Raw genomic sequence first — 23,518 nt, 5'->3', positions numbered from 1 at the left:
TCCTCAAGCGTCATTCACCACCTTCCCCACCCCAGTTCTTAACTTGGGGTTCCTGCCTTCTGGAAAAACCAGCCCCACTCAGCCCAAGAGTTGTGTTTGGCATCTCCCCATCGTGCTCTCCTGCATGGCACGTTCACACACAGTGTGCACCTCTGTTGGGGTACCTGTGGCTGCACGGGAGGGTCAGACTGGGAGAGACAGAGGGTATAAGCATCCTCTGATTTCACTGGAGGACCGGTGTGGTTTTCCAGCTTAGCAAGTTGTCATTTGTGTATTTAACAGCCCTTGCTCTTGCCGGTCCTTGGTTTTGCAGGTGTTGCCACTGAGTCAGTGTCTGTAGGAATGTCATCGAGCAAAACCAGCCTTCCCTGACTCCTGTACCGCAGCTCGTGGGTGTTGTTGGCGGCTGGCACGGTGTTGTCTCACAGCTGAATCGAAGCACATACCTTGGCATCCGTGTGTAATGAGTCAGTCCCAGCCTCGCCGCAGCCTGGGCATGAGAGAGGGATTCTTGTGGAGTGCTTGGCTTTGCTCCCACATCCCCATCCCTGTCTGTGCCTGAGCCATCCTCTGCTGGGCTGCAATCACACTGGAGTTGGAGGGGAGCCTTCCTTGGATTTCCTGCCTTCCTGTAGAATCAGTGCCCTGTGTGGGAGTCACTTTCCTTTCTATCGGAGGTTACGGTCCATCCCACGGAGCAGCGAGTGCTGGTTTGTCCTGTATTTGGGGGAGAGCATCACAGCATTGCTCCTTGCTGGGGTTGTGTATCTGCCACTTGCAGCTCTGCTGTCTGTTTGTTCCAGGTGTTCACTGATGGTGTAACTCCTTGGAGTATCTCCAGTCACTGCAGTGCCCTGTGTTTGATAAGGGAGCTTAATGGGCTTGACAGGATCAAAGCGTTTTCATGGTAAAATGATTATAGCTTAATTTCTGAAAGTGGATTTTCTGTTTCTTTTCTCATTGTCACTCTTGAGGGAAACCCAGGCTATTAAAATACATTCTTCTGCAGGACACAGGAAGAGGAAGCCAGGATGAAGGTGCTTCAAAATAACCACCCAACACACTACAACTTTTTCTGATTGTGGAATCATTTAGAAAGTGGAATACTTAACTGCCCTGATTCACTATGGAAATATATCTCCCTACAGTTACAGTTTAGCTAGGAAAACAGCCCCAGCAGTGTCTGTATTTGCTATTTTGCTCACATTTGTCATATATATTTTCCAAAGAATACAGTAGTACTCACGTACATAAATAACCACCCAGAGAGCCTTTACCAGTAGTCACCTGACCAACACATTGAGGATGCCAGATTGTCTTTGGGTAAATAGTGGCCACCACTACTATTTGCACTTTCACTATCAACGATAATAGATAATATTAGAAAATAATGTGTATTGTTAGGATTTGTAGGGTTGAATTTGGGGGGGTTGGTGGCGTTTTTTTTTTGGCATTTCCCCATTAGGAACTTTGGACACATCCACACTAAACTTCCATGCCTTTTCTGGTGTCACTTGCATCAGTTCTTCACTGGTTTACTGGCACAGCTTATACTGGATTTCCAGGCCAAACAAACAGTAGCATTAAAACCATATTTTGATGGGATTGCATCTGTATAGCAGCACAGTGCTACTGAGTATTGCAGGTATAAAAAGAGTACTGTGCTCCCAGGTGACCTGACAGTGTAGGAAACACTTGGCATGGGATTTCTCTGTCCAGGGCCCTGTTGGGAGTGGAGGGATTCAGCAGATGGGGGCTGATGCTGTATAATGGAGGGCAGTTTGTGGCACAAGGGGCTGGTGTGACAGTGCCGTGTTTCCTGTCCCCAGAGCCGTGCTGACGCAATGGTTTGTGTGCAACACTGTGACCTCACTCAACAAACTCATCCAGATGGAGAATGACCCTTCAAAATACAAGTTTCACAACTTATTGTCCTGGCTCTGTGCCAGCACAGTCAGGCATGGTGCTGCTAGCACATCTGGGGGTGGCGTGTATCTGGAGCATTTCTGCTCCAAACTCTAGAATCATGCTCCAAAGGGAAGGACTTGCAGGAACAACTGTAGTAAAATTCCCTGATGTATTTGGACTTGCCTGATACTTACTGAATGTTACATGCCTAATGTGCTCCAGTATACAAAAAACCTTGGAGGTTGGTTTTTACTCACCTGTAAAGCTCAGTTTTCAGGAATCTCTGTCTTTGGAGGTATCTCAGGGTTCTTAAAAATGTAGAAGTATGCTCAACACTGCTCTGGTTTGAGAGTGATGGGCAGGAGAGAGGGCAACAAAAAAGACACTGCCTTGTCCTCAAATAAGAGAAATGATTAAAAATACTATGAAGAACAGAAAGACCTAACTCCTTCTTAAATACCATGTCTTACAAATCTCACCCTGCTTGGCTCCATCTGCTGCACATTCTGGCCATTTCATTTATAGGATAATTAAGGGATTTACCTTTTAAAGGTCCTGGGTTTGTTTTCAAATCTAACCATTCCAGCAGTTAGGTGTGAGCCAAAGGATTTACAGGCAGCAAACAGCCTACGTGAGCTGCATTGACTGGAGGGATGGAGAGGGGCTTTCCTTCTCCTGCATGTCCTGGGAGGCAGGAGCTGGGGGCTCTGGCAAGGCTGGGGACAGCTCTGGAACTAGAGCATCCTGCCTATGTGGCAGGAGATCTGCATTAAGGCACTGTCCATATCTCTCCTCTGACGCACGAGGAGCACACGTGTCATGAAACAATGCAACTTAGAAAGTCAGAGTGCGTGGGTTGGCCAGATGGCTTTTATCAGCCAAAATGAACCTGCTTTTTCCTTTCTCTCCCTCTTTCTCCTCCAGAAGCCCTTCAGAGACCGGTAGTGTCAGACTTTGAGCCGCAGGGTCTGAGCGAAGCAGCTCGCTGGAACTCCAAGGAAAACCTTCTGTCCTGCCCTAGTGAGAATGACCCCCATCTCTTTGTTGCACTGTATGATTTTGTGGCGAGTGGGGACAACACTCTCAGCATAACTAAAGGTAAGGTCACTGGCCAGAATTCCACGGGGAGTGTGGGAGAAGGTGTAGGAAGGAAAGTCGCTGTGAAATAATTAAGTTTTACACCAAACCCTGTGGAATTTTTTTTACTATGGGAAATCATCTTAAACAAATACAAATATTTCACAAAGTCGTAACCTTTTTAAAGGTTATAACTGACTCTTTTTATTGCATTGGGCAAAAAACTGTCTGTCAAAACTAAAGTCTCCATTTGGAGCAAAAATTTGAACTGAGAAAGTAACCTAAGCTGACTTTGGAGGCTGGCCTCTTATTTTCACAGTTCTCCAAAACACAGTCCCTGTATGAAAAATGGCTGTACAGATATAAGGACCAGAAGGATTGAGTAAGAAAACACTGTATGTACGCCAAGTCACATCTACTTACCTTCCTAATTGAAATTATTTTTTTATTGTTTATCCACTCCAGTTCTTTCCTAGCTCCAACAAGCCAACTCAATTCAAACAAAATTTGCTTGATTCATTTTTTAAACTTGAGCAGTATTGGAGCTGGTGCAGAACTGCAGGAGAGCCTAAAAATCTGAAGTGTGTGACTTTATTTGGCTTGGAGAGGTCCACTCAAGCTTGAAGAGAAACACATGCTCCCTGCTGAGTCAGATACCTATTCTTATAGGAGATTATTTACGCAGAAAGAACCTATCTTTGTCCTCAGCTCCTGGCCTTGCCATGCCTAAACACATTTTCTTTTTCTCAAGGTGAAAAGCTCCGTGTGCTGGGCTACAACCACAATGGGGAGTGGTGCGAGGCACAGACCAAGAACGGGCAGGGCTGGGTCCCCAGCAACTACATCACCCCGGTGAACAGCTTGGAGAAGCACTCCTGGTATCACGGGCCGGTGTCACGGAACGCTGCCGAGTACCTCCTGAGCAGCGGCATCAACGGCAGCTTCCTGGTGCGGGAGAGCGAGAGCAGCCCCGGCCAGAGATCCATCTCCCTGCGCTACGAGGGAAGGGTCTACCACTACAGGATCAACACTGCCTCCGACGGCAAGGTAGGCTCCAGGCTGTGCAAACCTTGCTGGGGTACTTGGCCTGCACCAGGTCGAGCAGTAGCAATCGAACTGAGTGGTTTTGAACTCTGGTCACGGGGCTCGTCATCTCTAGTTACAGTAGACTGTGAGATTCCGACGTGGCTGGGGCAAAGCAGTTGTATTCCTTTAGCAAACTGTGTAATACAGAGTAGTAGTAAAGCACTTTCAGGGAGAAAATAGTAGAGTTAAATTAGAGCAGAATCTAATAGATCACTAATAAGAGATTCTGGGAATTCTTGTCTCCTGTGTTCAAAAGATAATCTCTTTGACTGCCAAATCAGAAAAGCCAGCACCTGTTGCTAATAATCCTGTAAATATTAGGGACAAAATGCTTTCTGAGCTATTCTGCAGTATTTTTAACTACTGTTTTGATTTCTCTACAGTATTTCAGCGTGATCATTGGAGACGGGTAGGCACTTTCACTTTTATATGGGCTTTGTCCCCAGTTCCTTCATTTTTTACCTAGATTGTTGTGTGCTGTAGCAGTGTGGCAATGCTGTGCTTTGTGGATGCTGCAGAGAAATCTTAGCATAAAAGTGTAGTTTTCCACAGATTTTTGTTTTAATTTCATGGAAACATTTCTACTGGCATTGGATTTCGGAAAATGTTGTTTTTTAACAAATCTATTTTAAGCAGTGTCTCTTTAGATCCTGTGCAGAAGTTGACGTGTGGGTCTGGAGCATGGCTGCTGAGGCTCTTCTTGCCAGCATCTAATAGATGACAGATTCTGTGCCATTACATTTCTTCAAAAGAAAAAAATAAAAGTAATCAAGTATAGTAGCAGCCCACTGTGCCCAATTTTCCCTTGTCCTATGAGAGCTTTACTCTTCTTACAGCAATGCTGACAGCAGAATCTTTAGTATGAAAATACGGAGAACCAGTACACCGTGTTTTCTGTTTATCAGACTCAGCACTCTAAGACCTCCAATGAGATAACCAGATTTTATTCAGTGATGAAATACTTTTTGTCTGCTTTAGCAAATGGATTGTAACTGAGACAATTCTGACCATGTTATTTAAGGCAACATATTTCCAACTTAGGGTGCTTTGATTCTTCCTTTTCCCTCCCATGTAGACACTCTCTGTGGTCAGCATCAGATCTGTGAAGTGCTGACATGCAGCATACTTGAAGGACTGCATGGCAATCTAGAATATTATTCCTCCTCCTGTCTGTGTAGTGGATATTCCTTCTATTCCCATAGATGCTGGCAGATGAGCAGTGCTCACATGTGAACGTTTTGAACTGAAGGCTCCTTGGGTTGGTGTAAATAAGCATGTGTCCGTGAGGAGATAGCACATGTTCTCCATTTGAGCTGTAACAGGGTTTGGCATATGAAGGCTTTCATCCCAGCAGAGCTGTTTTTATCCCAGAAAAACAGTTCTGCAGAGCTCCAGTAATCCATTCAGGCCTGTGTTAGCCAGGTTAACTGTTCATTTTCCACAAAGTTGCTTGCATTAGTGTTTTTGAGAGAAAGTGCAGGTTGGAACAATTCACTAAAGCAGATCTGCAGCTCATGGTAGTTGGAAATACAAAATTGAGCAGCAGGGGTGACCGAGACCTGTGGCTTTTGGGCATTGCAGGGTCAAGCAAAGGGGTAGCCACAGTCTTGCTGATGCTGTGCCAAGTGCCAGCATCCCTGCAGAAGGGGCAGTTTGCCACGTCCATGTATCATGTGCTGCAGTTCTCAGCCTGGCGTGTTAAACCTCATCGGTTTCAATTTGCGTTAACGAGCAGGGCAGGGAATTGCGACATCTTAGCAGCAGATGTGTGGCTGGGCTGGGGACGCTGTGCTCTTCCAGCACCCTGTCCCTGGCTGTCAAAGCTGAGGAGCTGGGAAGAGAAACAGCCAATATCCCTGTTTGTCCCTCTGCGGAATGGAGGCTGCTGGAGCTGGTCCTGCTCTGAGCTGCTCGTGTCGCACTCTATTTATTATCGGCTTCGCAGCAGATCATGGCTGTGCTGGAGGAGAGCTCTTACCTTCACTGCCCTGAGCACCTGGGGCCCTCCCAGCCTGCTGTATCATTAGTCAGCCTGTCCAGGGAATTTAATATCTCCCTGTGCTGCAGTAAGGATGAATGGCTTTGGTGGGATCATATCCTGTGCCTGGCAGAACGCACTTCGGGAGAAAGAGGTATTAGAGAAACATGGAGAGCAGCTGCTGCTCGGTATGGTGGTGTGTCCTGCATTGCAAAGCCTTACCCAGACTTTTTCCTGGGGGAAGATTGAAGGGACTAGAAACAGAGCAGAGGTTTGTACATCTTAATTTTAGTACAAATTATACTGAATGCGTTGGTGTTCAACAACTTAAAAAAATTCCTCTTGGAATTTTTTCTCTATTTCCCACTTTAATGGGTCATATTTTTCTGGACCACCCTCTAATGTTTTGTTTTGTTGGTTGGGGTTTTTTTAAGGAAGGTATTAAAAGTGACCTTTCTCGATTTGGCTGGCACACTACAGCCAGTCATCTGGTAAACCACTTCCGTGGTACAGAGGACTTGGTTTTCCTGACTTGATAGTACTTGAGGCAAAGCCTTCTATTGAGTAACCCAATTGAATAAACAGCCAGTTTTTCAAATCCTGCTGTCCTTAGCATGAAGGAAGCAGGACTGGGATCCTGTTTGAGTCTCTTGGATCCTCCAGTGGCCAAATTGGATGCAGACTTGAATCTTCGTTTTTTGGTGTGGATGTTCAGTTTTGTCTGCTGAGTGAGGAGAGGGAGTGCCATTGGATTCAGGATGTACTGAGGCTAGCATGGGCCAGTTTAACCACCTGTATAAAATACTCCAGCCAGGAAAAAGAGATGTGGTCTGGTGGCAGAAGTGCAGATGAGCAGCCCATTTGTGCAAGCAGAGCCCCTTGGAACAGGACTGGTGTTTATGGTTTGTTTGATACACAAAAATTGACCAAATAATGTCTCAACAGTGTAGCCAGGAAGCAAACTGTGAGTCCCTACAAAACTCAGGTGCTGGGTCTGTCACCTGTGTAAGAGTACAAGTCAGCAGCACCACATGGTTTTCTGCTTGGATATCATCTGTGAGAGGTTAGAAAAAACCTGCCTACAGAATAAACATGTTTACTGGTAGAAGTTTTTCTTAATGTAAATGGAAAACTTTCTGAGTGTTAAGGCATAGAGTGTTGTTCTTGTGGCCTGTTCTTGTGAGTCCTGTCCTCATTCTGCTACAGGTTTTCTCTGAAACCTTTAGCCATTTATTTAGCTTCTTTCTCCTTCTATAACAGGATCATACAATCTGTCACATTAAATACAGATGTCTCTAATTTTCCTGAGATATAAGTTGTCATAAAACCATGGGGGAGCTTCCTTCTCCATGCCTCTCTAATACTTCCAAGTAATCCTGGAGTTCAGGTTTTTCTACATCCGTATTATTAGATTTTAATTCTCAGTGTAACATGGGAACTGCTCATACCACTGCAAGTACTTCAAGTCGTTCCCCAACAGGCGTGGCTTGTTTTAAATTGTGGTTGTACTGGCTAATGCTTGGTCACTCACACCAAGCAGCTGTAAAAGCCTCTTATGTTGTCACTTTTCTGTTCTCAGAACACCTGGTTTTAACGTGATTTCATGTCTTTGACCATGAAAAGCGTTGTAGGTTTTTGTAGGGGGTTTTGAGGGGATTTTTTAAGCCATAATGTTGAAATGAGATTTGCTCCAGTTCTTTACCAAAAGAGTATCTGACTCATTTTGGTAGAGAGCTGTGTACATGCTCCCCAGGAGGTTGCCATTATTTTCCGGAGTACAAAGACTTTAATCAACTTTGAGGGTGGTTTTGTCCCCTCCTGCAATCTTTTTTTTTCTCTTGCAAATGCAGCTCCCTTTTTTGTTGGACATAACTCTCTTATTGCTGGAACTTCACAGATGCATTTTCATTTTCCATCCAAAAATTCTGTGTAGGTGAAAGAAGCAGAATTTGACCCTCAGTCTTGGGATTTTTGGATGCCTGGCATCCCCATCAACTTCCCAGCCTGAAATCCCAAACAGATGGCCAGTGCACATGCAGAAACTGTTGAGTGTACATCCAGCGTGTCAGAAGCATTTAGGAAGTTTGATCATAGCTGTTGGCATGTGATGTGAGCAGTAGGACTAGTGTGTGGACTGGACAGGAATTTGGGTGGCCAACATAGTGCTGCTCTTCCTGCGAGCTTGTCCCTTGCCAGACCTTGGTCCTTTGTGAGAAATTGAGTTCTTCCATCTTCTGTGTTTTAGGCTAGACTATGATGCAAAATGCACTTTGATGCAAAGATTTTTCCCTTTCCTTCAGGTGTAACCAGCACTTTTCACATAATTAAATTTCTAGCTTTTTTCACCTTGCCTGGCAGAAGACTGGGCTTGAGGATGAAAACTGGAAACACACAGCTCTGGTGGGAGGGAGTCAGTTGTCTGTTATCTTTAGCAGGATTTTAGGCTTAAAATGGATCTTCTGTATAAATGTTAAGGAGGTAACAAATATGGGTTATCACGCCTCGCAGCAGGTTTTCATTCAGTGGTAATGATTTTCCTTCTGTGCTATTGATCAGTGCCCGTCACAGGAATGGAGCAGACCAGCTCCCTGACTTCATGCTAAACCTCTGCAGAAGCTCAGGCCTAAAGCAGGGAAAACTCTGGTTTGCCAGTGACACTTCAAAGAGAATTTAGACAGGTGAAAATGTCATAACCCAAATAGTAACAGTGAAATAGAGACACTGAAGCTGACAACCCCCCCATACTCTCCAGGAAATGTCCCACAATCTCTACCGACCAGCTTTTTGAAAAAAGGCATCTCAAGCAACAGCATGCCAGTCTAGTGCAATTTGCAGCCGTTTCTGCCCTGTTGTTTTGGCAAAGTGCATGTATTTTCTCCTGAATCCATGCCTTTCCCATGTAAGCATTGACTGTTCTGGGCTCTGGAGCTGGTTACAGAGCTTCTGGAGCTCACAGTTCCACGGCTCGAGTAGAAGCAATGGCACACTTTGCTTTCTCAATTTTATGACGCCGTTCCTGTGTACGAGCTCTCTGACGGAGCGGCATTACCTGAACGAGCTTTTCCCTTCCCCTTTGGTTCCCAGCTCTATGTGTCTTCAGAGAGCCGCTTCAACACCTTGGCAGAGCTGGTCCATCACCACTCCACCGTGGCAGATGGGCTCATCACCACGCTGCACTACCCGGCGCCCAAGCGCAACAAGCCCACCATCTACGGCGTGTCCCCCAACTACGACAAGTGGGAGATCGAGCGCACCGACATCACCATGAAGCACAAGCTGGGTGGAGGCCAGTATGGAGAGGTGTATGAAGGGGTCTGGAAGAAGTACAACCTGACAGTGGCTGTGAAGACTCTCAAGGTAGGACTCAATCTCGGAGCATTCCCCATCCAGCAGGAAGCAAGTCCAAGCTAGCTGCCTGCCCACAGTTCTGGTTAGGTATTTGTGTTGATGGTGGCCCTCCCTTTGTGTGCTGTAGGCTGGAAATAGAGTATTTTTGAAAGAGCTTGATCCTCTTACGGTTTATATGATACCTCTAACACTCGTATCTAAACAAAGGAGGATGTTAACAGCACAATTTTTACTGGAGAAAGGATGAAACCTTAGAAAAGTAAGTAGTGCTGCAATGTCTCGCATTCAGGGTGTGGTAAAGGTGAGCTGTTCATGGATGAACACACCAGCACAAGCTGGTGTATTAAGAAAAATTGTGGATTGTGAGTCAGTCAACATAAAATTCAAACGCTGTGCTTCAGGGAGGCTTTACATGTTTTGATTTTCTGTCTTATGTGGCATCTTTCCCAAAAGACAAGCTCCCTGTATTCCTGAAGTCTTAAGCAACTGTTCACAGCTGCTTCTTATCAAAAGACACAAGAGGAGGAAAAAGGGTATGCAAGCTAAGGTATATTAAAATTCATAAGTGGCTTTAATGAAGAACTGGATAATCAGTTCTGTTTCTGGCTCTGCTCCCTGATTTCTGCATCTTGGTTTCCTTGTCTCTTGAAATGCAAATAGTGCTCTGTGAGTTCATAAGGTCATTGCTTAATTCATCTATGTTTATAAAACTGTCTTGAGATCTTCTGGCACCATCTGCACGCATTGCATTTGATTGCTTAATAGGAGTTTATGCGAACTTGACACCATGTTCTCTCTCCTCGAATGGGGACATGGTATGGTCTTGCAGAAACAAACAGAAGCGAGGGTTTCGTTTGTTTCTTTTCAGTTTTTTTGCAATGGAAATTTTGAAGTGGAGAGAACTGTGTAGACTCTTCAGTGTCAGGGGAAGAACCTTCCCTTGATTTGGGGAAAATACTTCTTCCTTGCTCTCCGAGCAGCGGCTGCCTCAGTACTTCTGGGTTGCCATGGCTGCACAAAGTATTTTCACTTTGGCCTTTTCTGTACTCTGGAGGTTCCTGCTGCTGCTCCCAGCGGGGGAGTCCAAGTGCCGCTTGCACAGGGAGCGAGTGACATCTAGTGTTGTCCCTGCTCGGGATCGCTCGGAGCCTCGCGGTGCAGGTGAGCTGGGACGTGACCAGGATCAGCAAAACACCTGCTCATACTGAGGAGAGCTCAGCTCTTTCCCGGAGCACTGCTTGCAGTAACATCTTCCTGCTGCTGGTTGCAGTGTGAGGATTCCTGACGCTTTCAGACTTCTCATCTTGCTCCAAACTGAAGTTGTTGCTTTCGTTCTCTTCTCCCTAAAACCCATCAACAAAGACAAATTACATGTTATCCCATCAAATCTGTTTGTGCAAAGGAGAAGCCTTAATACAGACCGTGGCTGTTTCAAATATATCAAATAAATATTTAATGAAACACGACTAAAATGGTTCATAATGTAGTATGGAGCAGCATGTTCCACTGGGGAGTGTAAGAACAACCAAGAAGAGAGTTGAGAAACACTTCAACCTGCAATTATGCACGCTAAAACCATCCTTAAAAGCAAATTTATAATCCACCTTTTTTAAATCCATTAGTCTACTGCCTGACAGGTGGGATTATAGCTTTCTTCAAAGTTTTGGGAAACATTTTAAAATCACATTTATATCCCAGTTCTACTGGGAAAAACAAGCCTTTTGCAGCTTCTTCCCAAATCTGCAGATGACTCATTTTATTTTCCTTTGAGAGAATGTTTTTCAAAACTTTGTATGATTCTTCTTGCTCCTTCCCCATCTACCTCAGATATCTCTATACAAAAGATAAAGGAGAGTGAAGACTAAAAGAGAGAGGGGGAGAAAAGTCCTTCCAGCATCTTTTTGAATAATGATGCTTACGAACACCCATTTGTTGTTCAGTTTTCTTTCAAATGTCTAAACATAGCTCATGGCTGGCACAGAGCTGGAGAAGGAGCGATCGAAGCAGCTCGTGCTGTTCCTCAGTGTTTAACTGGAGAGGGCAAGACCATGTTTTGGTGCTGAGATGTTGCCTATTAAAACTCATCCCTGGCAGCTCTGTGAGTTGTACAGGACACATCAGTATTTATCAGGGTCTGTTACAACAGGACACACTCTGAATTTGTGTTTTTACCGCCAAATTGGACAGGAGCAAAAGGCAGTGGCTGTGGCGACAGGGAGCTCTGTGACCTGCACTGGACCAAGCGCAGCTGATCTTGACTGTGGCCACAGCAGGTTCTCCTGAGGGCCATTTGATGGCTGAGCTGCTGTGAGCTGGTCAGCTCAGCACATTTCTTACTGCTCACCTCAGCTCTGCTGCCACTAGGACTGCCTCTGCTTTTTCTTTGGATGTTTTTTTCTCTGTTCTTTATTTTTTCCCCAGCAGAGTAGCCTGCGTTTTAAATTAGGCAACATGTAACCCTGGTGTCCCTTAATGCCATGGCATGGCCCTGTGCTGTGCTGGGAAAATGCTGTACAGCCAGAACTGTTCTATTTCTGCCATGGTTTAGTACAGTGGGAGCTGGAAGCCGGTTAAGCTTGGTCCTTTGCACGAGATCAGGTTTTCAGAGAGATCATTGCTACAGTGGTTCTCTGTATGTGTCCTTCCTATTAATATGGTCACTGAGAGGTAGGAAATTTCAAACTGTGGAGCAGCTATGCAGAGGACAAACCTTCCACGGTTTGTGTAGCATGAATAAGAGAAAGGCGTATTTAGGATAATTTTGCAACCTGGATTATTAACCCAATTTCCTTTGCCAAAGGGAACAGTTTAAGGTTCTGCTCACAAGGACCTTTGGACTATTAGTTTTGACAGTGTGTTGGGCAAATCACAGCTGTCAATCAAGCTAATTGGCAATGAATAGTAAATGATTGAATGGAAGTGTTGGAAAAATGTTCTCAGTGCTAAGTGCAGAGCAGGGAGCTGGCTGGATCTCACAGTGGCAGCCCACTGTTATCGTTCTCACCAGCAGCAGTAAATCCTTTCCAATCCTTCCTTAAAACACTTTGTCCATGTAGCCTGTCAACATTAATCCATCAATGAAAAAAAAATGGATATAGAAAGAAACATTGCTTTAGGAATAGATCTGTATTTTTGCACCACTTTGAAATGACCTTCCGGCCATTTGGGGTGTATTTGCTTCAGAAAAATATGTCTTTTGAGCAAGGTAGTATCTTCCTTGGTTCTGTGCTGTGCCAAGTAACTTCATGGCACCCAACAAATTGGTAGTGACACGTCTGCCCAGAACGGATGTGTCATGGGTCAGGCTCTAAATGCCAGAAATGAATCTGTGAAACCTTGGGCTTTCAGTCACACAGTGGCTGCCATCAGTCGTGCCTCCCTGACTGAGAGAGGGGATTTCTTGTTCCTGCCCAGTGAACCCAAGGGCCTGCATTTCAGCAGCCTCTCAAGCATTTGATTGTGGTGTATCCTTTCTTTTGTGTTCGTTCTTGTTCCTTTTCTGTACTTTTTATTTCATGTTATCTTTTTTTTTTTTTCCCTGTTAGGAACAAGCTTGTTTTTCCTTTTCAGCTCGTGAGTGATCTGTGAGAGTCCCTTCACAAAAGGGATATGGATTTTCTTGCCCCAGAAAGCTCAACTAGTATAAGAATTACAAAAATTTTTTTTTTTTAAATCATACCAAAAAATTAGTGTTTTTAACTCCCTGGCTTTGTGTTGTGGCTACAGGGAAAAATTACCTTGCAAGAACTGTGGCTTATGTTGTCAGTTTGTAGTTCTTTTTGTGTCCTCATGCAAAAATCTGTTCCTCCTTTGTGTACACTGCCTTTGCCAAAGCTTTGCCATTGTTCTGCAGGAGGATACCATGGAAGTGGAAGAGTTCTTGAAAGAAGCCGCAGTAATGAAGGAGATCAAGCATCCAAACTTGGTGCAATTATTAGGTAAGTGATAAATACCAAGCAGAGGGATTTGAGCTAAACCCTTGTGCAGTGATATGGATGTTAAGGAGCAGATAAGCTGCTTACCATACCAAGGCTTTAAATACAGACACTTATTGTCTGGCAAAATTCACAATTTGTACCACTAATACATGATTTTTAATGATCTCGTCTTCCTAATGTTTAATTTGCCAGAGCCTGAAGCAGAAAATTAAACCCCTCTATTAACCACTTCCAAGCAGAATCCATTCTTTCCATGAGCCCCATTTTTCTGCCTTGTGGAGGTATAAATTGCCCTGGAGGACAAAACCTGAAGATTCACTGATATTCTCCAACACTCACCGTCAGCTTTATGTTGTTCCCCAGGGGTGTGCACACGGGAACCTCCTTTCTACATCATCACAGAGTTCATGACATATGGGAACCTGCTGGATTACCTGCGTGAGTGTAACAGGCAGGAGGTGAATGCTGTGGTGCTGCTGTACATGGCAACTCAGATCTCCTCTGCCATGGAGTACCTGGAGAAGAAAAACTTCATCCACAGGTAGGAAAGACAGTGAGCACCCTTGAATCTCGAGCACAGAGCACCCCATGATGTATTTTCCTGCCTTTCAGGCTATCACAGCATTGATTGGTGTCATATATTTAACACGCTAGTGCATATCTGACACAGTCTATTAACCTGTCCAAAGGATGGGTTTTCTCTCAGGGCTTTTCTCTTGCCTTTGGAGAAAAGGGCAAGATGCAGGTGAAAGACACATCAGTACTTACCTATTTTGGGCAAGGCCTTAAATGTAAATGTAAGCCCAAAGTAATGGACTTTTAATGAACCAGACAAGCCACTTCCTTGTTTCTAACAGCCTTTCAAACCATCTGCAGTTGGTGATGCTGGGTATGTGCAGGTCCTTGCAGCAGAATCACCCTCGGAGCGCCACCTCAGCCCCTGTTCTTTCTGGTTTGGTTCACTTTGTTTTCCGCTGCAGGGATTGTTCCCTGCTATTGTCCAGATTGTGTATTCACTTTAATAAGCATGTCTGCTGTCTTAAAAGTCTCAGGGACTCTGACCTTTAAAGTGTGCTGCAATTATGGCTGGAGCTTTGCGTTCCTCGTCTGCAGAAATGGGCTCCTGGCAATGTAATGACACATCCTGCAGCAGGGCTGGAGAGTGGCTGAGCTTTGTACAAGATGCTCTCAGTGTCGTAGCATGACCTTTCCTGCCCAATTAACTGGAATATGAAATTAGCACGTGGTTTTTTTTCATAGAGACAAATATGAAGATCGTGTGTAAAGTTCTAGGTGCTCCTCTAAGCGATGAGTTGCCTTTGCTGCTTGAAAGGCCTGGTTAAGTGCTGCTATCAGTCAATAAATTGAACAGTGATGCTGCCAATTAAAATTTCCAGCCTTTGATTTGCTTTGTTGAAAGGATTTTGTCCCTTCAGCCCACAGGAAGTAAACTTTAAAAACTCCTTTGTGTGAATCTCATTTGTCTTCTCTGCCATTCATTTCATTTCCTCTTACTTCTGATGACCCATTTATCTAAAATAAATAGTAGCATTTTTCCTTATCAGCCAGCCCCATAACCACCTACCCAATTATTTGAAGAGAGTTGTCAGAATTCACATCCATGGATTCAAATGCTGGGCTCTGACCTCATTTAATGAATCAGGAAGAAGGAAGAATTTGATTATGGAGAGGAGCTTTTATTTAGATACACATTGTAGTAATCAGCATTGATAAGAAGGTACATTCAAAAACACCGTGAAATTTAAATGGGCATCTAGTAAGATGTACTTTTTTCTGGTTTTTAATTTATTCCGATTGAGCAGAACAAGCAACAGAAACAGCAGTGTCTGCCTCATATCTAAAGATCTCACAGGAGCTTCCTGGTACAATCAATTTTTAGTTCAATGTGACATAATCTGGAAAAGTGTTTTTAACAAAACCTAATATTAGGAGAAACGTGCTTCTGTGCTTTACATTTTTATCCTCCTGAAGCATTTCCAAGAATGCAAACAGCATGTACAAGCCAGGGAGGTGGTAAATGCAATGTGCACATCTCTCCCCTGCCAGGGTGGAGCCAGTGGTGGAAAAAAAGTGGAGAAAAAGTTAAATTTGCTTGTTGCCCAGTTCTTTGAAAATGCCAGCACTGATAGCAGAGGCTACAGCAGGTTTGCAAGGCCAAATGCTGACTGTGAACAAGTTGTGTGGTAAAAGGTGGTACACCAGGGAGATGGAAGTGCAGACCTAACTCTGGTGCTTGAGCAAGGACTGGAAAAGGAGTTCTGGAGAATGACTGGTGTTGACTGGGGTGCCTGAAGCACTACAGAGGTGGGCAAGAAGTGAGGAATTGAAACTCGGTTTATTCAGTGCTCATCCCCAGCTATTGATAACTTGAGCACTGACATTTCTTTGAAATATTTTTATCCTGAGGGTGGCAGCTTTTATTGAAAGTGAGGGGGCTTCTTGAAGCTCTCACTTCAAATTAGAAGAAAAAAAAAAAAAGTTCGAATGACAGTCTTATGAAGACGGAATGGAAAATAACTTTCCCTCTTGTGTGTGTGCATGTAACTCCAGAATTTCTGTGTAATATTTGGATCAAAATAATCACACAGGCCCAGGTTTCTTTGGGAACAGCAGGCTTCCTTGCTGTCGCTAAAAGTGAGATGGTAAAGACTTCTCATTGCCTATTTTTGGTCTTCTTTTTAGGGACCTTGCTGCCAGGAACTGCCTTGTAGGGGAGAACCACTTGGTGAAGGTGGCAGACTTTGGCCTGAGCAGGTTAATGACGGGTGACACCTACACAGCCCATGCCGGAGCAAAATTCCCCATCAAGTGGACTGCACCAGAAAGCCTGGCCTACAACAAGTTCTCCATTAAATCCGACGTCTGGGGTAAGAATTTGCATGGACAGATGAATGCAGATGATAGTCTTCTTTTCCAGGGCTGTGAAATTAGGCCGTTGTGGAGCATTTCAGGAGGGAGCAGCAGGTTTCCTGGTTTGAGCCACGCTGTTCTATGAGCTTGTCAGAGTGCAGGACCTAATCTCTGCTTGAGCAGTCTCAGAGCAGAGCACAGAGAATGCCGACCTGATTTTATATATATCCGAGTTGTTGGCAAATATGAAAGTAAAGGATACTGTGGTGTTGGTAGAAACGTATGAGAGGGCTGGAGGGCACCAGTGCTACTGCCTTGATGGAGTCCTGGCACAAGACTATGAAGTGATACATTGTTATAAAGCCAAAAACTTTATAACTACTTCAAGGAGGAGGGAATCTGGTTCGTTTTATGTTAAAAAAAATAATTATGTGTGTATCTGTCTAGTGATAGCTCCAAGCTCATCTTTCTGCATTTTAAAAGAATAATCTTTGGAATGAGATGAGGAGAAGCAGAAGGAAAATTTGATGACAAATGGTTATTGAAGAGCCCTGAAGTGCTGGTGATAAGAGTAGGCTTAGCTAAATGGAGCTGTATTGTGTCAAATCTGACCACAGAAAATCTCATTGTACTTTTATCAGCCTGTCTTTGGGTTTTGTATCTCTGCCGTAGCTGTTGGTCAAATTCTCAGAAGTGCCCAGTGACATGAGATAGAAGTTTGTGGAATGTGGTCCCAAAGGCACTTGGAAAATGATATCCTGAGCATCTTCTATATATAAACCAACAGACAATAGTGAAGCAGAGATGAAGTTTTCTGCAGTTTGGGGGAAAATGTGCAGAGAAAGGCTTCATGTTGAAGAAACTTTTAGGTAGATGGCTGATGTAAAATGTTTTGTAGATGAGGGAGGAAAAGCCAAAATAGCCTCTCAAGGAGTATGTGCTTGCTGACCAAGGTGTTTCTGCTGCTTTGGGTTTCCATGTGGTGCGGAGTATCTGCCACAGCCTTGGGATGTTGCTGTATTGCTGTGGTGGCTGCAGGATCCCTGTTGCATTTCAATAGCAGAGTACTTAGGGGAGGAAAGATCCCAAAGGAATATGGGGTATCTTTAGTTAGGGTTAATGTAACCTTGGGAAGCAGAGCTGGGGCAGGGGACTTTGTGATCTCATCAGAGATCAGCTGTCCCCGGAGGCCAGGGCTGCTGCTGGGCACGCCAGGGTTTAGATGTTTTCACCTCACTGCCTCAAGACAGCAATCAAAGAAAATTGTGCACAGAAATGTCTAATGTAAATTACCCTTGGTGGCGTTGCCATGTAATGTGATGTGATTTCCTTACTTATGCAGAATTGTAATCGCTTTCTCTTCAGGTTAAGAAGAGAATAGGGTGACTGAACTAATTACATGCAGGTTGTTGAACTGGTGTTGGGTTTACTCTGTGTGCCTGACTCCTGGGTTAGCTGCCTGACCCCGCTGCTGACCTGCATCCCCACTGACTGCTGCCACTTGAATGCCTCGCCTGTTCCAAGACCCTTTTTGTGCTCTCCCCTTCCTGTTCAGCTTTCCCTGGGACCAGAATGTCTCACCCTCTCTGTATCTTGTGGGTAGCAACTGCTGAAACTTTCCTCTCACTGCTGCCTCCCAGATTTCCCATCTAGACCACGCTACAACTAAACAAGGGCACCCCAAAAACACTGAGCTATTAAAATGTGCGAGTCCTCCAGGGAGAGGTTGCAAATGAGAGGAGCTGTCACACTGAGGGAGCGACTGCAGTGCAGCAGTGAAGCGGTTTCAGCTAATCCACTGTGAAGTCTCTTAATTGTGCCTCTAATAGGACTTGAAGGATCTCAAGGCGTTCAGGTTTGAGACAACTGATACATTGAAAATTAGTCTAATTCTACCCTGTCATATCGCAGGAGACTTGTCTGTGCTGATGGAGAGGCTTGTTACGCTTCTTTAACATTTAAGCTGCTGCTGAGCATGGGATCTGAGCCATCCAGAGCTGGTCTAAGTGTGCAGCATTGTGTAGTTACTACTCCCACTAAACATCCTCTCAAATTCAAGATGAAAACAAAGCTTATTGATTTTTTTCCTCCCTTTTTTTTTTTAATTTCCCTCTTGTTCTCTACTGCAGCCTTTGGTGTTCTGCTGTGGGAAATTGCAACCTACGGTATGTCCCCTTACCCTGGGATTGACCTGTCTCAAGTCTATGAGCTGTTGGAGAAGGACTATCGTATGGAGCGTCCTGAAGGCTGTCCTGAGAAAGTTTATGAGCTCATGAGAGCATGTAAGTGTTTCTTAGCCCTGCTAATGCTGCTTTTTAGGTCTGCAGAGGTGCAGTAAAAGTGCAAGGATCTGGCTATGTACAGCAAGGCACGAGAACTCCCTGCCTGTTGCAGGGAAGGTGCAGTGCTGTGTGGAAGTGTTTGGTTAAAACTGTGTTCCCTGGAGGATGAACACGCTATGAAACCAGCTGTTCATCTCCACTGGGAGCCCACAGGCTCGGAGAGGAGATTTGTTGTGGATCTCAATGCTTCCTTTGTCTCCTTTTTCCTGACAACTTAAAGAAAAGCTTGTGCTCCAAGGATGAAGCAGGAGCTTCATTTGGCTTCTTGCAGGACTGACTGTGACTCTTCACTGTGGCTTTTTGGTACGTGACTCAGTGCCCTGCACTTTACCCCAGCAGTGCTCAGCACCTACTGTCACACACTGACACCAAAACCTGATTTAGGGAGTGCTGGGTGTCTGCAGCTGTCACTGAGCCAAAGTGGTTGCAGACACCCAGCACCCTGTAAATCAGATTTTCATGTCAGTATTTTATCTCAGTGTATTGGAAGGGAACTGTGATTTCTGGCTCCTCCTGGTGCAGGGTTCTGAGTGTCTGCTGCTGGAGGGAAGTTTTGAGTGGTGGTGTGGTTTTTTTCAGGCTGGCAGTGGAGTCCTTCTGATAGACCATCCTTTGCTGAGATCCATCAGGCCTTTGAAACGATGTTTCAGGAATCCAGCATATCGGATGGTAGGTCTGGGTCCCTGTTGGGGTGGGGAAAGGGCTGACTGCATCCTGAACTCTGCCCATTATTCATAGACTGCTTTGCAATGAAACTCAGTCCTGTGTTATACAACCTGGTGTAAATGATGTAGAAAGCAGTTACTTGTTTACATGTGGGGTTTTTTTTCTGGGCAAACATCTCATTTTAAAGGGCCAAATGGCTGAATAACCCCAAGGAACCCCTGTTTCATGTTGTTTCCTTTTCTTTTGAGCTATTAATTCCAAACAGAGCAACAGTTTTTTATCTTCAGTTGATTGCAATGATTGCTTTTCTTCTGTGCATTGCAGAGGTGGAGAAGGAATTGGGAAAGAAGGGCATGAGGAGCGTAGTGAGCAATTTCCTCCAAGCCCCAGAGTTGCCAACCAAAACGCGAACATCGAGGAGAGCTGCTGAAAGCAAAGATGCCAACGAGGGCTTGGAGACTGCACATGCTCGAGGCCAGGGGGAATGTGGTAGGTTTTAATTAAAGTCATTATTCCTTCAGGAAATACAGGGGGAAACAAAATGCACATCTAGCTCCAGGCCCTCACGTAGGCAAAGCTGTGCCTAATAACAGGTGCCATCTCTCTGTACCAGCGCCGTGTTTCTGGGTGACAGGCTGCTGAGTTTGCTGTCCTGGGTCCAGAACTGCTTTTATTAGTTTTTTGGAAAGGTAGGTTGTTAATTCTGGGGCCAGATACACACAGCAGCTGGGAGTGTGACTCCTTAACTGGCTGAGGGACTGATGCTCTCCCTGCCTTTGCTTAGAGAAGCCCTTGGAGTTTTTTTAGCTTAATGGCTGTTGCCTGCAGCTCCCTAAAGACCAGACCCTGAGCACGGAGCTCTCTGATCATATCCTCTTCCCATTCCCTGGCAGGAGCTATCAGTGGGATCTCCCACTGCATCTGAGTGCTGGGTAATCTGCTGTGTTCAAGCCACTTTACACTACCACACTGCATAATTTAAAGCAAGGTGATAGCTAGGGTTTAGCAAGCCCCATCAGGGAGGTTTCTTCACTGTTCCATCCTACCAGATTTGTGCTTGCAGCACAGAAGAGTATTACTCTTGGCAGGCACCAAATATAATTTCAGCAAGGGACAAAGAGGTATTTACAGACTCTTCCATAAAATTAAACTTCCAATCAGTTTCTTCAGGCACTTACCTTCCATTCCAAGGTAATAAGAGCAGTGGTAAACAGCTGAATGAGTACAGGAGATTTGTATCTAGCTCTGTGTTTGACAAACAAGAATGTAAAATGAAATACAGTGGGGTTTTTTCCAACTCCTGTTGAGGTTCCCTCTTCTGACCGTTCTTGTGACTGAACTTTTCTGTGTAATGTCAGATTCACCCAGTAGTACATGTCTCAGTAACCAATGTCCACCTAGACAAAGGGGGGGCAGAAAAAAGAGGGTATTTAAAATGTTGGATAAAGAAGTATCAGTGACTCGGGAAGGAAAGTTACTTACCATATATAGGAAATATAATTGCCTATTATTACAAGCTTTTGAAGTAAAATAATTTCATTTAAATACTTGAGGGCTTTGAGAAATTCAGGTACAGCAGGCATAATATGATTTTAACATTATGCTGGGAATCATTTCACTCTTTACTGTGAAAGAATATTTTTCACAATAAAGTTTTATTGCAGTTTCCCTTCCAATTGTCAGTGTTTCCATAGCAAGTCCAGCAGCTGGAAGCTGATCCTCAGTGCTAGCTGCTAGTTTTCTCTGGATTTCTGCAGCTCCACTGTGTACTCAGTAATGCCACAGCCTGGCTCTTCTGGCTGTCCAGGTCCCCCTGAGTCCTGTGGGAATGGTGTAACTGCAGAGTTCCTGTGCAAACATGTTGTCTTCTCAAAGCACACAACTATTTCTTTTCGAATTCTCTCCCCTCAGCCAAAATCCATTCCTCAGCCAAAATCCTACCCATAGCATGATGATCACCAGTTTGTGACTAAGAAGCATCCTTCCTTATGACTCTGCTTCATCTCCCTTCTTGCTGCCTAGTCAAGCTGTAAATGTATATGCTGCCCTGCAGGCATTCCTCCTTTGGATTAGAATGCCGTTGGAGTGCCTGGCCTAGGAACGAGCCCCTCTGTCAGTCAGACACAGAGACCTTCAGGACTCTGTATGAATTTATTATAAACCATTATTCATTTTTAAGTACTGCTTGTAAGTGGAGAGAGGGTCACCCCATCGCTTCCCTCTGCTGCATTGCTGCTGAAGGAGGTTGGTACTGCCCCTTTTCTGTTCCGGTACAAAGCTGAGCATCTTCGCAGTGGTATGACCTGAAGTGTCATATTTTGATCTCAATTTCTGCTCATGAAACAGTTATTTCCATTCCCCACAAAGGATGACATCAGGAAAATGAACGAGGAGCCTGGGGATGGAGGTGGGTTACAGAGGTGCCTTATTAATTCAGAGGGTCAGTGATTCAAAAGACAGCAATAGCACAGGGACTAAAGCAAAGGCCTCTTCGTATTTATCTTCTTCACAATGTCAAGTTAAGACAAGTCTCCAGATGCGAGGATGGGAATCTGAACACAAACATGTAGTGTTTGTATGTCACTCTTCCAGTCAGAAACCCACAGGGAAAGTAGTTTGGCAAGCCACCTCAGGAATGAATGGATGCAGCAGGATCACAGACCATGTTCAGTCTAGGAGTGAGTGTGGCTGCGCTTAGCTTTATTTCTGCTCTGAAGTTGTGTCTGTTTAGAAAACTTGCACCTTTTGGAGGTGCTTGCAGTGGTTTGATCCTGTAAGAAAATGGGTTATTCTGGCTCTTGGACCAATGCTCAAAACCTCTGTCCTTTTCCCATGCAGACCCCTTGGATCATGAACCTGCTATTTCTCCCTTGCTCCCACGAAAGGAGAGGGTGGCCCTGGAGAGCAGTTTGAATGAAGATGAGCGGCTGCTTCCAAAAGACAAAAAACACAACCTCTTCAGTGCCCTGATCAAGAAGAAGAAGAAAACCGCCCCTACCCCTCCAAAACGGAGCAGCTCCTTCAGGGAGATGGACGGACACTCGGAGCGCAGGGCGGGCGGGGAGGAGGAGTGCAGGGATGCTGGCAATGGAGCTTTCATTGCCCCCGCTGCAGACACAGCTGACCTCTCCAAGTTCCAGAGCCCAAGCAATGGGGCTGGTGTCACCAACGGGGTTGTGGCAGGGAACTCTGGGTTCTTATCTCCCCACCTACGGAAGAAGTCCAGCACGATGAGCAGCAGTCGAGGGGTGGCTGGTGAGGAGGAGAGCAGTTCCAACTCCAGCAAGCGTTTCCTAAGGTCCTGCTCAGCCTCCTGTGTGCCCCATGGAGCAAAGGACACAGAGTGGAAATCCGTGACTCTGCCTCGGGATTTGCAGTCCACGGGACGCCAGTTTGATTCCTCCACTTTTGGGGGGCACAAAAGTGAAAAGCCAGCACTGCCTCGGAAGCGGGCGAATGAGGCCAAGACTGACATTGCTGTCAGGGGAACAGTGACCCCTCCTCCACGGCTGCTCAAGAAGAATGAAGAGACCACTGATGACGTGTTCAAAGATGCAGAGTCGAGCCCTGGTTCCAGCCCTCCCACCCTGACGCCAAAACTTGGCCGTAGGCAACCTGCTGCGCCTCCTTCCTCCAGTGGGCTCCACAAGGACGATGGAGTCAAATCCAGTGCCTTAGGTACCACTGTGACAATGGACCAAGGTTCTGCTGCCAAACCCAACCTTGCTGGGTTCGTGGGGGCCAGCAGGGCTTCCTCTGAGGAGCCACGCCTGAGGAGGCTCAAGCAGACCTCGGAGTCGGCAGGGAAGGACAAAGGGAAGTTATCGAAGCTGAAACCAGCCCCTCCGCTCCCACTGTCTTCATCCTCCGTTGCCAAGCCTGGGAAGGTTTCTCACAGTCCCAGCCATGAAGCAGCAGCAGATGTGGTGTCTGGGCCGAAATCCAAACAGTTGACTCAGGTTGGAGAGGCTGCAGGCAGTGATGCTGTCAAGCCAAACCAGTCAGGGGAAGGTGTGAAAAAGCTGGGGATCCCCTCTGTACCAAAGCCACAGTCCTCTACAAAGCTGCTGCTGAGCACGGCAACCCCAGCTGCCTCTTCCTCATCCGTACCCTCTGCCCCAGGTGGGGACCAGGCGTCATCCACAGCCTTCATCCCCCTCATATCCACCAGGGTCTCTCTGCGGAAAACCCGGCAGCCCCCAGAGAGGATTGCCAGTGGCACCATCACCAAAGGGGTGGTGCTGGAAAGCACCGAGGCTCTACGGCTCGCCACCAGCAAGAACTCTCAGCAAATGGGCAGCACC

At 45.5% G+C, this 23,518-nt stretch overlaps 1 protein-coding gene across 6 annotated transcripts in view; it reads left to right on the top strand.

The window, feature by feature from the left end:
* Window positions 1–23,518, top strand: part of ABL1 (ABL proto-oncogene 1, non-receptor tyrosine kinase) — a 78,906-nt gene that overhangs the window by 52,724 nt on the left and 2,664 nt on the right. For 3 of the 6 annotated variants that reach the window (XM_017745580.1, XM_017745579.1, XM_017745581.1), the window contains 10 exons: window positions 2,833–3,006; window positions 3,737–4,032; window positions 9,134–9,406; window positions 13,251–13,335; window positions 13,699–13,876; window positions 16,039–16,223; window positions 18,336–18,488; window positions 19,128–19,217; window positions 19,539–19,703; window positions 22,053–23,219. In XM_017745580.1, the coding sequence (XP_017601069.1) occupies window positions 2,833–3,006; window positions 3,737–4,032; window positions 9,134–9,406; window positions 13,251–13,335; window positions 13,699–13,876; window positions 16,039–16,223; window positions 18,336–18,488; window positions 19,128–19,217; window positions 19,539–19,703; window positions 22,053–23,219 (2,766 nt within the window). Of the gene's footprint in view, window positions 1–861; window positions 908–2,832; window positions 3,007–3,736; window positions 4,033–9,133; window positions 9,407–13,250; window positions 13,336–13,698; window positions 13,877–16,038; window positions 16,224–18,335; window positions 18,489–19,127; window positions 19,218–19,538; window positions 19,704–22,052; window positions 23,337–23,518 lie in introns of those variants that run through there. The other 3 variants (XM_017745582.1, XM_008642206.2, XM_008642214.2) reach the window with 3 other exon arrangements.

Source organism: Corvus brachyrhynchos, unplaced genomic scaffold, assembly GCF_000691975.1.
Source record: "Corvus brachyrhynchos isolate BGI_N302 unplaced genomic scaffold, ASM69197v1 scaffold59, whole genome shotgun sequence".
Lineage (NCBI taxonomy): Eukaryota > Metazoa > Chordata > Aves > Passeriformes > Corvidae > Corvus > Corvus brachyrhynchos.
Note: the sequence above shows the minus strand (reverse complement) of the source record. Positions and strands in the feature narration are given on the sequence as shown.